This window comes from Corylus avellana, chromosome ca1, assembly GCF_901000735.1.
Source record: "Corylus avellana chromosome ca1, CavTom2PMs-1.0".
Taxonomy (NCBI): Eukaryota; Viridiplantae; Streptophyta; class Magnoliopsida; order Fagales; family Betulaceae; genus Corylus; species Corylus avellana.
The window spans coordinates 34,344,941-34,362,591 of NC_081541.1; the positions used below are offsets into that span (position 1 = coordinate 34,344,941).

Consider the following 17,651-nt stretch of genomic DNA (forward strand, 5'->3'; position numbering starts at 1 on the left):
GGAGACTCCTACAGAATCCGGATGGTCTTGTGTCTAAAATTCTTAAAGAAAAATACTACCCAAACGACAACTTCCTGAATGCCCCATTGGGAAAACAGCCATCCTATGTGTGGAGGAGCTGCTGGAACGCGAGGAAGTTATTATTGGAGGGACTATCTTGGAGGGTGGGGGACGGCAGCAACATTAGAATATGGCTGGACAAGTGGGTGCCCACTACGAGCGGTGGCTTTCTTCAGTCTCCAATCCGTATACTAGACAGGGATGCAAAGGTGAGTGAGCTGATTGATCGGGATGCCAACTGGTGGAATTTGAATTTAATCCGAGAGATCTTTTCGGCAGAGGAAGCTGGGCTTATTAGCAGTTTGGCGGTGTGTCCTCGTCGAGGGGGTGATAGAAGGATCTGGAAATATACAAGAAATGGTGAGTACTCGGTTCGAAGTGCATATCACCTTGCGAAAGAAAAATATGGAGTGGACAAAGGGAGCTGCTCTAATGGGGATAGATCCAAAATGTTATGGAAGGCCATCTGGAAAATTGAAGTCCCACGAGCAGTCCAAGTCTTTCTCTGGAAGGCATGCAATGATATTCTGCCTACTAAGGAAAAATTATACAAGAAGTGCATCACTCTTGACCCTCTTTGCCCCATTTGCAATCTTGAGGTGGAGACAATTGGGCACATACTTTGGAGTTGTCCCTCGGCTCAGGATGTGTGGTCGGATTGTTCTATGAGAATTCAAAAAAGTTCTAGTGCAGAACAGAGTTTCTTGGATATCATGGAGAATCTGATTGCAAGAAGTACTGCTGAGGAATTGCAGCTGGCAGTAATTGTGGCGAGGCAAATCTGGTTGCGGAGAAATTCAATGGTATTTCAAGGTAACTTTAGGAGTCCACAATCAACTCTACGTGCAGCAAAGGACCAGCTGGAAGCTCATCACACAGCAGCCAGGCAAGTCGTTAAGCACCGCTCTAATTCTAGTAGGCCAGCTACCGCTCAGTGGCAGAAACCTTCTCTGGGGACCACCAAAGTTAACTGGGATGCTGCTGTCGATAGCAAAGGACGGAGGATAGGGATTGGGGTCATTGTGAGAGATCAAGAAGGTGAAGTTCTTGCCATGCTCTGTGAAACGATGTCTTTTATCAATGACCCAGCTACGGCAGAGGGGCTGGCAGCAAGGAGAGGTGTTGAACTTAGCATACAGATGGGCATACGGAAAATTGAACTGGAAGGAGATGCGAAACAGATTGTTCAAGCATTGCAGTCTGAAGGGGAAGGGTGGCAACCTTATGGACTGATTATTGAAGACATGAAACTACTGCTACAAGGTTTCCAGGAATACAAGGTGAATCATATCCCGCGGGAGGCTAATGAAGAAGCACATAAACTTGCCAAACTTGCTCTGACTCTTGGAGAGAACAGAATCTGGAGAGAAGATTTTCCCCTTTAATGACTTTCTCTTTTATGTAATTCTGATTGATTCTCAGTATTATCAATGAAGATTTGTATACCCATTCAAAAAAAAAAAAAAAAAAAAAAAAAGCCCTCTCTTCGCATTGTATTTCTCATTTAAATTTAATATTTCATAAGTTCCATGTCTTACAATCCACTCACTAAAAGGGAGTCAATTTTAGAAATGATCGAACATGTCTCCACTCTATATTCCTTAAACGACATTTTGGCAAGTTGGTAATTTTCACATGTGTTTTTTCTGTTTTGTCAAAAAGATAGCTACCTGAATTTTAAAAAATGACAATTTTACTAACATTTATTAAAGGGATATGCTACACATCATTATCTCATACAGTCATTTTTAATTATCTTTTTTTTTGCAAATCTAATGAATCTACCATTAATTTGTGAACTCATGTGGGTTTTACAAAAATTTAATGATAGATTCACTCTTTCACTATAAGGAGATGGTTGAAAGATAGCTGAGAGAATAATTTTTAGCATTTTTTTTTTTTTGACATGTTCATACAAAAAGGTGGAGAATGATTCGAACTAGTGACATCTACTTTATTAGGTATAGTCCTAGCCAATTGAGCTACCTTTTGAGGACAATTTTTAGCATTTCTCTTTATCAAATTATACTTCCTTCAATTTTCCATCTAAAAAATAAATTGCCACGTGGACGAATAGCCAGTGGCAGAGACCTATATTTTCGCATGAAGTAGCCCATAAAGCTAATTACTTTTTTGCCCCACGAACAACTCATTTTGACTTTTAGCTCCCTCACAAAAAAATCTGAGTTTTAACCTTACGAACAGTAAGGGTGCGTTTGACAACCGGTTGTGGCTCCTGTGCATGTGCTGTGTACTGTAGAGTAAGTTTGAATGGTCTGCCAAAAGCTGCAGTATGAAAGACATTGCTGCAGTGCTTTTGCTATGTTTAACACGCTTATTTTCAGCCTGCAGTTAGTGTTCCAAAATTGCCCATACAGCAAACCCATTCAATGTGATATTTCTTTCCACTTTTTTTTACTTCATTATTCACAGCAAAAGGGTTGTCGTCTTTCTTCTTTCTTCTTTCTTTAGTGAAGAAATCTGCTCCAGCTGCTACTTGGTCCGTGACCCAGCGACGTTGCCGACTCATCCACCACGGCTCCACTCACTAGAGCCCGAACTCAGTTAATTTTTTGTGATTTATGCCTCTATCACTTTTTTTTATTACTTGGTGGACATAAACAGAATAATGTCCGAATTTATCTGCATAATCAAGTAAAAAAAAAAAAGTGGGAAGAAATATCACATTGAATGGGTTTGCTGCAGGGACAGTTTTAGAACACTAAATGCAAGCTGAAAATAGGCGTGTTAAACACAGCAAAAGCACTGCAGCAATGTCTTTTATGCTGCAGCTTTTGGCAGACCATTCAAACTTACTCTACAGTGCACAGCACACACACAGGAGCCACAACCGGTTGTCAAACACACCCTAAGTAATTTACCGGGCTCCTTGTAACCTCACCAAATCTATTTTTTGGTTATTTTGGTGAGATAATTTAATCAAAATGATTTAAATGTATACTTTTCGGCTTCACCTTTTAAATAGAAAAAATAAAAATAAAAAATAAAAATAAAAAATAAACAGTAATTACCAAACTTAAAATTTACTATTCATTCACATATTCATTAAACAAATATATTTTTTCTCTCTCCTTTTTTACTTTTCATTTCTCTCTCCCTTTTTTTTTTTTTTTTTTTTGTTCTTTTTCTTTCCCTTTTCTCTGTAGACCCTCTCCTTTCTCTTTTTCTTTTCTCTCTGGCGCCATTTCTGAGCACCATTTCTCTCCGCCATTTCATCCTTTCAGTTCGAGTCTCGCCATCACCGTCCTAAATCTTCCCGTCTTAAGCAAACCCAATGAAAACAAGAACATCCACAAACCAAAAACAGAAAACCCACATAGAAATCCAATCTCTAAAGCAAAAGAAAATAATACCTAAAAAGAAGAGTTACGTTCAAAAACAAAAAAACTATGCTCAGAAAGGACATTGCAGAAACTAGGGGAATTTGAAGCTTTTACCTTGAATTACGTTGGGTCTGGCTACACTTTGTGGGTGAAGAGTTTGACAAAAACGTTGCCAGAGGAAGGTAGCTTGCGTGTGGTGTGATGGCTGCTGTGGTTTGAGTTGAGTGGTTGCCCAACCGATGGAGAAATTAGCTTTAAGTTTCAGTTTCTTTCGTTCTTCTTTTTTGGGCAGTTTTAGTTTCAATTAAAAGAATGGAAAAGTTAGAGACACAAAACAGGGGTTTTAGTTTCAATTAGGAAGATACAAATATTAAAAAATATAAAAATTAGAGAAAGAATAAATAAATCTTTAAAAAATAATATTTAAATAAAATAATAAAAGTAGACTTTTAAAGTAGGCAATTTTAAAAAAAAAAACTTAAGAAAAAAATTGTATCTTTATCATTTTTCACTCTAAAAATGTGAGTCGTTAAGATTGTATTATAAGATTGTGTTACGTGTACACCACAGTGACCACGCTATTTCATAGTTAATGTGTCAGCATCACTTGCCTCATCAATATTTAATATATTAATTAAGTATAGTAAATTACAAATATACACTTATGTTAAAATATTCTAAAAAAATGAAAAAGAAAATCTGTCCAATTATCCCATGGTCAGCATGTAAATTCACTGCTCCACCAACCCCGGGTGGAGGTCACGGTTGGTCGTTGTTCTTATAGAGAAATGGTAAGGATGAATAAAATTTTTATATTTGACTCATATTCTTTTACAATTAATCATTAAATTTATAGACTTGTGATGACATGGCTATGTGCTCAATAACAATATGATTGTTACTTTTTGGACGGTTAAAATTACTGAAATAATAATTTGATAAACGAGCAAAATTCGAGCCTTAAAATTGTTGTTTTTAAAAATTTAGGTATCTTTTTGAAAAATTTGTAAACCACATATGGTAAAATTGAATTTCACACTAATTTAAAAACACTAAACACACACAAAAAAAAAAAAAGGTGCTTTAATCCTAGATACTAATACCATAAATTCTTATTAGTTTAAGAATCAAATAAAAGCACTTTCGGTTTCCAATGGTAGCTCAATTGGTTAGAGACCATGCCTTATAAAGCGGAGGTCACTAGTTTGAGTTTTTCCTCCTTATCTGATTTTATCAATAAAATATAATATTTAATTAAAATAGAAAAAATATTTCAAAAAATTTAATATTTAGTAATTTTAAAAAGTGACCAACTAAATTAACTAAAATAAATTTGTAGAGTTTTTAAATTTGGAGAAATTTTGAAAGAGATGGTTGTCTATTTTTCCTTGAATGATCTTTCTATCCAGACAACCCTAAACGGCCACAAGTAGTCACCTGAACCACAAAAACCAAAGTACCGTAAGGACTCCAACTCTCTTGAAAAAAGACAAACGAGAAGACAAAACTGCTTCTTGATTTATGTATTAATCCCTTATTCTCAAAGCATATATGCCCAAACGGTCAAACAAAGTTACAAAACCATTATCCTCTTCTTGTCCCGGTTCAAAGCAAATACCTGCTCTCTACCATTAGAGACAACCTCGAGACCCTTTTCCGATTACCGGTATTCCCCTGCTCCGGATACCGGAGATGGCTTCCCGGCGAGCACCCCTCGCCGTATTTCTCTTCCTCTACCTTGTACTCTCTTCTCAGTCCCTAGAGTTCAAGCCGCGCAAACCAAAGCACAAAATCAACGGACCCATCAAAACCGTGGTCGTCGTGGTCATGGAGAACCGGTCCTTCGACCACGTTCTCGGCTGGCTCAAGGCTACCCGACCCGACATAGACGGCCTCACCGGAGAAGAATCGAACCGGATCCTCGTCTCCGATCCGGACTCCCCGGAGGTATTTGTCTCCGATGATGCGCTGTTCATCGATTCGGACCCGGGTCACTCGATTCAGGCTATCCGGGAACAGATATTCGGGTCAAACGACAGTTCGGCCCGGCCGTTGATGAACGGGTTCGCTCAGCAAGCCGAGAGCATGCTCGAGGGCATGTCCAAAACCGTCATGAGCGGGTTCAAACCGGAGGTTCTACCGGCCTACACCGCTTTAGCTAACGAGTTCGCCGTGTTCGACCGGTGGTTCGCCTCGGTCCCCGCTTCGACTCAGCCGAACCGGTTCTACGTGCACTCCGCCACGTCACACGGCGCGGCGAGCAACGTGCGCAAGGACCTGATCCACGGCTTTCCTCAGAAAACCATCTTCGACTCCCTGGACGAAAATGACCTCAGCTTTGGGATATATTACCAAAACATCCCCGCCACGCTTTTCTTCAAGAGCCTGAGGAAGCTAAAGCACGCAATCAAGTTCCACAGCTACTCGTTGAAGTTTAAACGACACGCGAAGTTGGGTAAGCTTCCCAACTATTCGGTGATCGAGCAGAGGTACTTTGACGTGGAGGTGTCACCGGCCAATGATGATCACCCATCGCATGACATGGCGCTCGGGCAGAGGTTCGTGAAGGAGGTTTACGAGACCCTGAGGGCCAGCCCGCAGTGGAACGAGATGGCCTTGTTGATTACGTATGATGAGCATGGTGGGTTCTATGACCACGTGCCCACGCCTGTCTCTGGCGTGCCTAACCCGGACGGGATCATTGGCCCCGACCCGTTTTACTTCCGGTTTGACCGGTTGGGTGTTCGGGTCCCCACCATACTGGTCTCGCCCTGGGTCGAGAAGGGCACCGGTGAGTTTTCTTTTTATTTTCTAATTTTTTAAGGTCATATTAAGTTATATTATATTAGGAATAATGGTTTAGTAATTAAATTTTACATTTTGAAGTAACCTGTGATTTAAGGAGTAAGTATATAATGCAGAGGATCCATCTTTCACCCAAGATTTTGTTTTCTTGTATCTTAAGGTGTACATAGTTTAGATAGCTTAATTGTTGTTGAGTTTTTGGTTTGTCATAGAGTTTTTGATATGTACTATTGTTAACACTACACTTTATGAATGAGAGTTCACTAGTTTAAAATAAGACTATGATAGAAGTGTTGTGAGATAAAATTTGGCTTGCTTGACATTGTGACTTTTTCTTATTTGGTTGGATGAGGAGAACAAAGGTGATGTTTATAAGAGGAGATGGTAGTGGTTGGAATTTTTGGTCTGGCATGTAGGCTTATGGTGGTGAGTGCTGTGATATCATAATGAATTTCTCTAGTGCTTGGGTGTTTGTGACATAGGCTACTTTTAGTTACTTTGTGCATACTTCTTGTGTTGGCTAGGAATCCTATACTTCTACTTTTGAGGATTCAAAGCTAAAATTGTGGTATACTATGCTATTGTGGTTTAAAATTTGAATAGATGTGATTGTTGTGTGTAATTATTTGAAAATTAAGAAACCATTTTCAGCACCTTATTGAATGGGAAGGGGTCAAGTATCTGTGCTTTCTGTGACCTACTAAAGAGTTGGGCTGTTGTAGGGAGGAGTTTTCTTTTTTTGCTTCATAATATAGCCATGTAAATATATGTGTAACCGCAAAATCCTTTTCTTGGCTAACCAGCCATTTTACTTCCAGACCTCCCGTAACATAGACCTTTGGCGGCAACACTCCTATAGGTAAAGGTAAAGCCTAGGCAGAGGAGAAACTTTTTCAATATCCCAGCCATTTGAAGGGTCATATGGAGGCAAAGGACCGAAACACTCTCACATAGACGCAGTTGATAGGAAAAATGTGAAATGAAGTGGATATGAAATTTGTGTTTTCTGATGATGACTTGTGAATAAGCTTCTCCTTTGGCATCAACAATGAAATCTGTGCTGGGTTACTGTCATTTCTTCGTAGGTTTAGACCAAGCTTGAACTGTATATTGGTTTCTTTGTCAATTTTCTGGTCATGCATCAAATGAAAACTACAGATGTGTTATTTGGCCACTTTTTTGTGCAGCTTCTATATTATTCACATTCTACTGAAGTTCTAGTTTTCAAGATGAATATTTTGTATAAATAACACAGGTTGAGTCATCAATTTTAAAGAGCTATTGCATATCAGCACCAGATGTTTGGCCTCAGACCTTTCCAACTTTTATTTCATGTTGAATTTTAGTCCTTTGGCCTAAGGACTTACTCTTGATTGTTTGGTGCAGTGATTCATGAGCCAGAGGGGCCAACACCATATTCACAATATGAACATTCTTCTATCCCCGCCACTGTAAAGAAGCTTTTCAATCTGGAATCAAACTTCCTAACCAAGAGGGATGCATGGGCTGGTACTTTTGAGAAGTACTTTCGCCTTCGTGACACTCCACGTGATGATTGTCCAGGTTTCTACCAGTCTCCTTGATAATTACAAATTACTTTAATTTTCTTAGTGATTAATCTAATTTCAAATAGTTGACAGTTTAGAGTAAGAAAGACAAAAAGTGGCCATTTTCTGTGGCACAAATGGTGGAATTTGCCTCCCAGTGCCAATTGCTGGTTACTGTTTGGCAAGAATCTTTAATTGGGTTACCCTTTTTCTCCCAGCAGGAACACCATAGATGCTCACCATCCATTGTTTAGCTTGCCACTAAAATATCTGCATTATTTTGAAAGGAGAAAGACAAAAAATTTTGACCTGCAGTTTTTTTTTTTTTTTTCGGGGGCATATATATATTAACTATGCCCAGATTCTGATATGTTGTGTGTCATTGCCATGTTCTTCTTCATTTGTCTTTCCTTTCTGTGGGTTGGGAGGGCAGTGTGATGTACGTAAAGAGAAGCATGTGCAACTACATATTCCCACTGGACCCGTCCTTCCTTTGAAATCTTGAGCCTCCATGGGCAATTTATGCCCTTTTGAGCGTATAGCTTTAGCAGCAACTTTTGTGAACTGTTGAGTATGAAACTATCGTTTTGAACGGTACTGCAAGTTTATGAATAAAACTAATATAGAGAGAAGTTTATTTGCAAACCCTTGGTTTGTAGGAGGTTCAGGTTTACTCTAAGAACCTACTCCATATTACCTTGTTACGGGCTTGATATTCAAGTTCGTAACAGCATGCGTCTGCTTATCATACTTGAAGAACCCAAGGTCTAGATCAAAAGCTTACATGCAATTTACTTTCTTATCTTGGCATCATTAGAAAGTTTTAGTTGCTTTCATGCAATTGATTATTTAAAATCAGTCATGGGGATTTGGATGCAGTAACCCTTCCCGAAGTTAAGAGATCACTGAGGCCACGGGGACCGAAAGAAGATTTGAGGCTCTCGGAATTTCAAGTTGAACTGATCCAGCTTGCATCCCAACTCAATGGTGACTATGTACTTTACACCTACCCAGAAATAGGCAAAAGCATGACAGTGGGTGAAGCCAACTGGTACGCTGAGGATGCAGTCAAGAGGTTCTTGGAAGCAGGAAAGGCTGCCCTCAAAGCTGGAGCTAATGAGTCTGCAATTGTTACAATGAGACCTTCCCTCACCAGCCGAAGTATGCTGAGAGATGGTGGCCGGGCCTCTACATAGAGAGCCACTGATTGATTCGTCTTCAGAGCTGCCGCTTGTAAACAAAAACTTGCACTTAGATTCTCCTGCCTGTATATAAATATATATATATATGTATATCTATAGCTCCATGACGCTGTCAGGGACCCATTGCGCTGCAAGCTTTCCCATATAAATACTGTCCCAACATCATTGAGTATATGGAAATCAATTTGAATATTGAACATTATTGAGCATATGTAAACTTATTTCCCAGGAATTCGGACATGGTGCAAGAGAAGGAACCCGGTCTCAAGGCGTCCAGGAATTCGGGGTATTGAGTCAGGTTTCTAGACAGTTCATGGTGTTGGGTTCACCTTCTCAGACGCCTCATGATCCAACATTTGAATTTCCTTAAAGTCGAGTGTCATAGGTTCACCAAATGAATCAACTAGATGAGCAATGTTGTCAATTAAAGTGCATAAAATAGCATCTCGTGTGGTACATGCTTGAATAATTGAAAAATAAGAGCTTGTACGTCATCAGCACATTGTCTAAGAATGTGGCAAGCACAAAAATTTTGATTCGGAGTACGACAAGCACAAAAATTCTTCTTTTATTTTTCTTGCAATGGGTATCCCAAAATTTATTAATCAGCAAGGAACTTTCTCCTGTAATACAATCTTTCTAATACATTCTGGATAATTAGACCTCCAAAGCTGATCCTCTTCCTGTGTAAGATCAAATCTGGCAAGACGGTGTGCCGCTTGGTTGGCCTCTTTTCTCATGTGGCTTACCCTCCATTTGGATGACTGGTTCAACAAAGTTTTAGCGTCTTCCACCAAATGGTCATACTTCCTTCCGCAATTGCCTTCACGACCCAGTGCCAACACCACCTCCAGAGCATCACCTTCCGCTGCTATATTTCGAAAGCCCAGTGTACAACTTAACTCAGCAAGTGTCCATGCAGCCAAAGCCTCTGCTATGGTGGGGTCGATGATATGGGGTCTGCTGGAGCACAACACTGCCACCACATCTCCTTCATGGTTCCTGGCAATGACTCTCATCCCCATTTTCTGTGTCTTCTTGTCTAGAGCGGCATCCCAATTAAACTTTATGCATTCTTCTTCCGGTCGCTGCTAGCCTACCACACTGCTTTCATCAGAGCTGGAGCTTGGACCTTGTTGATCTGTCGGCTCTTCTCTACATTCCAAACACCATGGAATTGTGTCTCATCCAAATCATCCTGGCCACCGTCCCTACCATCTCCATTTCTTCCTCCCCTAATCTGTCCGCCAATCTCTATCTCCAGGATGGCAGGGAACTCTTCCTTGTTGATGTTACATTTTTGGATGGCTTTGGTACATTCCGATCACACGTCTCTCGCTGAAACGCAATTCAAAAGTGCATGGGCCACTTGTCTCCTTTTCCCTTCCATAGATCGGGCACATGTACTCCTCAGTAATCCCTCGTTGGAAGAGTTTTTCGTTAGTAGGAAAAACGTTGTTACATGCTTCCCAAAGAAATTTTTTTACTACTCTTGGACCATCTATACTCCACACTGCCGGCCAAAGTTTGGTCATGGATTCATCATTCGAGCAACATCCCTTAGAGCTATCCTCAAATCCCTTAGCTAGGTGGTATGCAGTCTGCAGAGAGAACTCGACATTCTCAGTACCATCCCATATTAACTGGTCCTTCTGTCTTCTTGGGCAAATTGCCATTTTACAGATGCTGGGTACCTCCTCTGTATGGAAAATCTCTTGGATAAGAGGGATGTTCCACCATTACAAGCACCGAAAATCTTAATGCCTAAAGAATGACCTTGAAAACAATATTATAGTACAATAAGTTTGTTTTAGGCAATTATTTAATAGAAATTGTCTTTACCTACTAAGATAATAATCACAACTCGGGAGCAAGCCAACTAAAAAGTGCAATAAAAGAAACAGGAAATTACAATAAGACCTAGAGTGCTATGCCAATTTCTTACTAATATTTTACAATGTTAACATGGTAGGCAGTGTTAATCAATCTTTTGAATTTTTTAATTTTTTTAACAAGGACTAAATCAAGGGTAAATTGACGTCACATCAGCATAGTAAGATAGCGATAAAATATTGGTATGATATATAGTATTACTCTTAAAAAATATCTTTATATGCATTTGTGTATATGAGAAGACCAACTAGATTTAAAAAAAAATTAAAAAATAAAAAAAAATTTGCTGACCTTATCCCTAGTTAGATTTCCTTATTTGTAATTTGGACATTCCAAAAGTTCACCCGCCCACACAGTTTAAAGTATGGAGTTTATCTGCTTAAAACAATAAGTAATGATAGACTAGAGTTCTTTCGGAATCATTCTAAATGTGATGTGACATTTAAAATTATCAACATATTAAAATTCAATAATAATCATCTCAAATTTAAGAGTATACGGTTTTGAGAAAGGTTCTATCGGTAAGAAACTTCTCATTATAATTATTTAAAAATTCAGAAATCTTATATTTTTAAACTGAGTAACCCCTAGTCACTACAGTCATCGCATTTTTCAGACATTGTTTCATCATCAATGGCGGCTACAAACTTCTTCTCCCACTCCCCAACCCTCCCCAAAGCCCTAAAATCCCCTCTAAACCAAAACCCATTTTCCCAAATTCCAATTGTACCTCTCAAACCCACTCCAAGACTTCTCTCCCTCAGAGCCGTCCTCTCCCCGAACCCCGCCAAAACCTCAACTCCGACCACCCCAATTCACCACTGTTTCTCCAAATCTTCAGATGGGTTTCTCCACTGTGAGGGCCTCAAGGTCCAGGACGTTATGGAATCCGTGGAAAGGAGGCCTTTTTATCTCTACAGCAAGCCCCAGATTACCAGGAATGTCGTGGCCTACAAGGAGGCATTGGAGGGGCTGAGCTCCATTATTGGGTACGCCATCAAAGCCAACAATAACTTGAAGATTCTGGAGCATTTGAGAGAGCTTGGTTGCGGTGCCGTGCTCGTTAGTGGCAATGAGCTGAGGCTGGCTCTCCGTGCCGGTTTTGATCCCACTAAGTAAAATCTATACACCCACTTTTATTTATTTTTGAATATGCTTAAAAGTTTTATTTTTAAAGACCACATTTTTATAGTAAGAGATGTATTTAACGTTGACAATTTTGTAGTTATCAGTGTTTGAGTACCATTTGATATGTAAGCAGCGTTGCTTTGAGATATGTTGTGCTGGATTGGGCTTGCATTGTTGTTAGTTTAAGCGCGATTTCGCTTAGTGTTTGTGTCATTGTGTTTTTTAGTTTTAATTTTTGTTTTAATATCTGATGAGCAGGTGTATTTTTAATGGGAACGGGAAACTCTTGGAGGATTTGGTATTAGCTGCCGAAAAGGGTGTCTTTGTTAATGTTGATAGTGAGTTTGACTTGGAGAATATTGTGGCAGCTGCAAGAATTGCGGGCAAGAAGGTCAATGTTTTACTTCGGATCAACCCGGATGTGGATCCTCAGGTATGTAGTAGCCAGATCGTGCTATATATTTTTATAGATAGTAGGAAACAGAACATTCCATTGACAATCAGTGCCTACCTCATCACCACTACCATTTTTTCTGCACTACTGTTGTCACACCACCTCTATTGTTATCCCTATTTCAACTACTTTAGTAGCAAGGAACCACCAGTTCTATGCCAACAACTTGGCCCCACCACCTTGCAATATGTATTATCAAGTTGATCTTCTTTGTTTGCTGGAGTTTTATCTTAATAATAGGTCTATTCTTTTTTTAGGTCCATCCTTATGTTGCCACCGGGAATAAGAACTCCAAATTTGGTATTAGAAATGAGAAGCTGCAATGGTTCTTGGATGCTGTAAAGGAACATCCTAATGAGCTGAAGCTTGCGGGAGCTCATTGCCATCTTGGGTCTACCATCACCAAGGTATTTCTACAACGTTGTGTTTGCATCCTTTCATTTCTGTCATGTAACTGCAACTTGGAACCTGTCGAAGATAAGTCTGGGATAAGTAATGCCCATAAAATGATAGTTATTACTTATTAATGTTCACATCACTAAAACTCTTGGATATCTTTTTGAAATTACCCTTTTGATTCGAGTGACTAGGTTGTTTGATACTGTAAACAGGTTATTGGCTGTTGCTGTAGAAATATTCTTCCCCTCTTCATTTTGTTTTGTATCTTAATCTTGGCCTTTTTACTATGTTAATCTTGGTTTTATTCTCCGGTTTAATTTGTTTTCTGGTTCTGTCAAATTGTAATGTTATGCATTTAAGTTGTTTATCTGTCTTTATGGAAAATGAAACATATATGTTCTTTCTGTAATATAAAGTTTAAAGCTCATATTTTGAATATTTTCAGGTGGACATATTCAGGGATGCTGCGGTTCTTATGGTCAACTACATTGACCAAATCCGAGCTCAAGGATTCGAAGTTGATTACTTAAATATTGGAGGTGGTCTTGGTATAGATTATTATCATTCTGGTGCCGTCCTTCCCACACCCAGAGATCTTATTGATACTGTGAGGATCATTTCTCTCAATCTTGTTTTCTGGATTTTGTAAAGTATGAAAATCACGTCAGCGTGGCTGACGATTCATTTGAAGAAAGAGGGAGTTCTTGATACATGGGTTGCATTTGCTCTGCCCCATGCTTTAATTTTCCTGATTTAGATGGCAATCCAATCCCAGGCAGAAATAATCTAATTCTGACAAGAATGCTCCTTGGACTGAATGGCATCTTGTCTCCTTATGAACAAAGGGTGGAAGGTGAGGTCACTGGTTCAATCCTCTATGGGTTGTCAAAAAGACTTCAAAGGGTGGAAGGTGAGGTCACTGGTTCAATCCTCTATGGGTTGTCAAAAAGACTTCTCTCTTTAATTGTGACAACATTTTATCTGCCAATGAAATCTTACAACATGATGGGCTTTTTAGGTAAATTAGGCTGAAAAAGGTCTTGGATGGGTATTTGCAGTATGTAGGCAGTTTGGAGCCTCTCACTTGAGAAGGCTAAGTACTTTCATTTCTTTTAATTACTTGTTGTATTATCCTCTAGACTTTTATGGGAAATATTGTTCTGTACAATTTTATAATGCACCATACAACAAATGCTTGCATATATAAGCACATATCCATGTGTGTGTTTTTGACTAAATATAGTAGGAGTTGTCATTTATTCTAATAAAGCGGGCATAATTATATAATGGTTATATTTTAAGGTTTCATTTCCTTTGTCAATCTCTATATTTGGCACACTTAGTCTTCCGACACTTTATATGGTATTTAAAGCCCAACCCGCTTGGACAAATTCTCCTTTTATATAGTTTGTGTTTATGTTTTGAGAATTATAGTTTCGACATATTTGAGAAATATGGATTTTTTACTGTGAATCAAAATTTTAGACTCATTCAGAGTCTTAGCCTGGGATTAAAATGGATGTCAACATGGTAATTGAGGCTTTGCTTCCTAGTGGGGCATACTTATCAAGAGAACTAGTAGTTTTCTTACTTGAATCGATATAAAGTTTTACTGAACATTTTAAAACATCTGTGGTCGGTGCAGGTTCGAGACCTGGTGCTTTCACGGAATCTTAAACTCATCATTGAGCCTGGGAGATCATTGATTGCAAATACCTGCTGCTTGGTTAATCGGGTAACTGGAGTCAAAACTAATGGAACAAAAAACTTTGTTGTGATTGATGGCAGCATGGCTGAACTTATCCGTCCTAGTCTATATGATGCTTATCAAGTAAGTATATGATTATAGTCAACTTCTCTTGTAGTCAACTGTATTAATCAGTGGTCCTATCTCATACCTGTATAACAGCATATTATCAAATGTATTAGAAAATATAGATTGCTCGTTCTGATCTCGGCTAGTATGTAACAAATGCACTTGTATTTTTTTTTTTATGATTTTGCTTATTCTCTAATTACCATTGCTACTCACATATTGCATCCTTGTGCCTTTTTTTTTTTCTTCTTTCTATCAGACTTGTTTTTTGCCTTTTTCTCACAGTTGACTTGTTGCAGCACATAGAGCTGGTTTCTCCTGCACCTCCTGATGCTGAGATCTCAACTTTTGATGTGGTGGGCCCTGTATGTGAGTCAGCAGATTTCCTGGGAAAGGATAGGGAACTTCAAACTCCAGCCAAAGTATTGTCTATGCCTCCTATTGTATTGTCACATCTATAATGTTCTCCTATTTGTTTTTATGTTTCTTTTTTTTGCTTTTTTTTTTGGAGGGGGTGGGTGTGAGTTACAGGGAAAATGATAATTCTCTTTTGTTTGCAGGGAGCTGGTCTGGTTGTTCATGATGCTGGTGCTTACTGCATGAGCATGGCATCAACTTATAATCTTAAGATGCGCCCTCCAGAGTACTGGGTATGGAATTATCACTTTACATTGTCTGTATTTTCTACCCATGCATCTATGATATACAAAATGATACTAGAAAGTTGAATGAACAACACAGTTAACACTATAAATGGCTTCTTCTGCTTTTAGTAACCCTCACAAATTCAAATCTTTTGCCTCAATGAGCTTCTTGTATTATCAATCCAACTTTCTGGAGAAATTTCTGCATCTTTAATTCAGAATGACTTCTCAACTTTTATTCCAAAAACAAAAATCCAGAACATCTTATAAACTATATAGTCCCTGGGCAGTGGGAAAAGCTAACTCTATGAATATTATTTATTGTTTTTAGGTTGAAGAAGATGGGTCGGTGTCAAAAATCCGGCATGGCGAAACATTTGAAGACCATATAAGATTCTTTGAAGGGCTTTGAATGGCACCATTGGTTGTCTGTAGCAGTAGGCTAAGATTCCTCTGATTTGCTCTTAATGCGTCGTCTTCATTATTCGAGACTAGATGTTGTGAATTTAAATGTTGATTTGCAGCTGCAGATTATGTTCACTTCAGCTTTATTTGTCAATCTTGAGATGAATCATGAATGAATTATAATATCAACAATCAATCAATATATATATATATATATATATATATATATGACAAGAAATCAGATTGAGAAGCATTGAGATGCATGTTTGCTCCTTGCTCTTATCTGCGGGTGTGATTATGCAGGTGGTTATATATATCATCTATGATTCCTGTACATCTTTCTTTTTATTTTCCCGTAGACAATTAAAATATATGTTCAAAACTGTCAATTTCTAACGCATCCACCGACTCAGAAAGTGACCCTTTTAATATATATAATGTTGCATGTTATAAGATCTTTGCAATTTAGTTTAAAACTATTTTAATCTATTAAATTGATGTTCGCAAAGCATATAATTTTTACATGCAAAATGATCAATCCAAATTATTAACTTGATATATGTTAATTTTATTAAAAACGCATATAAGAATCATATGCATTTTAGTTTTTTCTTTTTAGTTTTTTTTTTTTTTTTTTTTTTTAATTTTCTGGGGGGGGGGGGGGTTTGGTGTTGGTGGAGAAAGGGAATGACATTATTATAGCCACCATGTAATTCCGCCCTTAACTCTAGGGCAAATATAAGTTTATTAGTTATCATTGCTTGCCGAACACATCCACCGATGACCGACCCAAAAAGTGACCCTTTAAGTGATTCTTTTTTCTTTAGCACTTTAAGTGAATGTTAAATGTTATAATATCCATATGCATGGAATTAAATTGGCTTGGGAAAAAATTCTCAGTATATCAAATTTATGTCTTTTTGCATATATTTGTTTTTGTTAAAAAAAATAAAATAAAATCTAGACTATTAAATTGACATATGTTAATTTTGTTAAAAATGCATGTAAAACTCACGTGCTCTAAAGCACAAATATCTATAAGAAAATTTTGTCAAATTAAACGGACAAAAAACGTACAAAAAAAATAATAAAAAAAAGGCGGATAGAGCTAGGTGGGCACTCGTGAGCAGACATTTCCTTATGTTGGTGGCAACGTTTGAATGGATGTTTTAGCCTTAATCCATGGTTTTCTATGGACAATGACCCTTATTTGACACATTTTAATGTTTTGGTTGGATTGTCAATTCAAAAATTTATCTATTGCTAGGGGCAAATCTACATCCAGCAAATGTCAATGTGGACCCTTTGTTTCTAACCCTAGATGCTAATGCAAATTGGAAAGTGCCCATCAACCTACTATTTAACAAAAGGATAAAGAAATAATTAACCCCATTGTAAGCAACTTATTGGGAGAAAACAAAGGGAAAATGGATATGCTTTGGGTCTTCATAGACCCCAAAGTGTTCTTGCTTTAGGAACATCTCTAGACATGACAAGCCCTCCACCGCCAATCCCATTCCCTTCTTTCTTTCATCAATGATGTATAGGATAATTTTTATCTTATTTTTATTCATGTTATTGCCTCAACAAATTCTCTTAATTTTAGCTATTAAAAAAAAAAAAAAATCACATTTTTTATATTTTAGATGCTCGACTTTTCAAATCTTTCACATCTTCCTTTCTATTTTAGCTATTCACTTTTTATATTTATTTATTGAGAGAAAAAGTGAAGCTCTCCAAATTTTTGTTAAAATAGCTATCAGGACTTCAGGTAATTTTTCACCTAAATTTGCATTGCAGTTACCCAAAATAACATTTGGTTATTTAAATTGTATGCGCAATTTGGACAGTTCTACATTTTATTGAGACGGTTGTAGCTTGTAAGACCTACCTATTTATAACAAGTAGGCCTTACAGTTAAAAAAAAAAAAAAAAAAAAAGTAGGCCTTACAGA

At 38.0% G+C, this 17,651-nt stretch overlaps 2 protein-coding genes across 2 annotated transcripts; both read left to right on the forward strand.

Moving 5' to 3' along the window:
* The first annotated feature begins 4,839 nt into the window (after positions 1-4,839).
* Positions 4,840-9,160, forward strand: LOC132181477 (non-specific phospholipase C1). The gene is made up of 3 exons (XM_059594722.1): positions 4,840-6,195; positions 7,596-7,772; positions 8,636-9,160. Exons 1-3 carry the CDS (start codon positions 5,097-5,099, stop codon positions 8,950-8,952), a joined length of 1,593 nt encoding a protein of 530 aa, XP_059450705.1. The 5' UTR covers positions 4,840-5,096; the 3' UTR covers positions 8,953-9,160.
* Positions 9,161-11,435: 2,275 nt separating this feature from the next.
* LOC132167921 (diaminopimelate decarboxylase 1, chloroplastic-like) lies at positions 11,436-15,851 on the forward strand. Its single transcript, XM_059578967.1, has 8 exons — positions 11,436-11,966; positions 12,238-12,412; positions 12,691-12,840; positions 13,278-13,439; positions 14,478-14,663; positions 14,948-15,070; positions 15,209-15,298; positions 15,624-15,851. The coding sequence occupies exons 1-8, from the start codon at positions 11,485-11,487 to the stop codon at positions 15,702-15,704; spliced, it is 1,449 nt and encodes a 482-aa protein (XP_059434950.1). The 5' UTR covers positions 11,436-11,484; the 3' UTR covers positions 15,705-15,851.
* Positions 15,852-17,651: the final 1,800 nt, after the last annotated feature.

Bases quoted from the DNA above. Each gene is read 5' to 3' on its own strand.
- LOC132181477 (XM_059594722.1), top strand. From the start codon at position 5,097: ATGGCTTCCCGGCGAGCACCCCTCGCCGTATTTCTCTTCCTCTACCTT. The intron at 6,196-7,595 runs GTGAGTTTTCTT...TGTTTGGTGCAG, and splicing joins CTGGGTCGAGAAGGGCACCG to TGATTCATGAGCCAGAGGGG. The intron at 7,773-8,635 runs GTTTCTACCAGT...ATTTGGATGCAG, and splicing joins TCCACGTGATGATTGTCCAG to TAACCCTTCCCGAAGTTAAG.
- LOC132167921 (XM_059578967.1), top strand. From the start codon at position 11,485: ATGGCGGCTACAAACTTCTTCTCCCACTCCCCAACCCTCCCCAAAGCC. The intron at 11,967-12,237 runs GTAAAATCTATA...TCTGATGAGCAG, and splicing joins GCCGGTTTTGATCCCACTAA to GTGTATTTTTAATGGGAACG. The intron at 14,664-14,947 runs GTAAGTATATGA...GACTTGTTGCAG, and splicing joins GTCTATATGATGCTTATCAA to CACATAGAGCTGGTTTCTCC.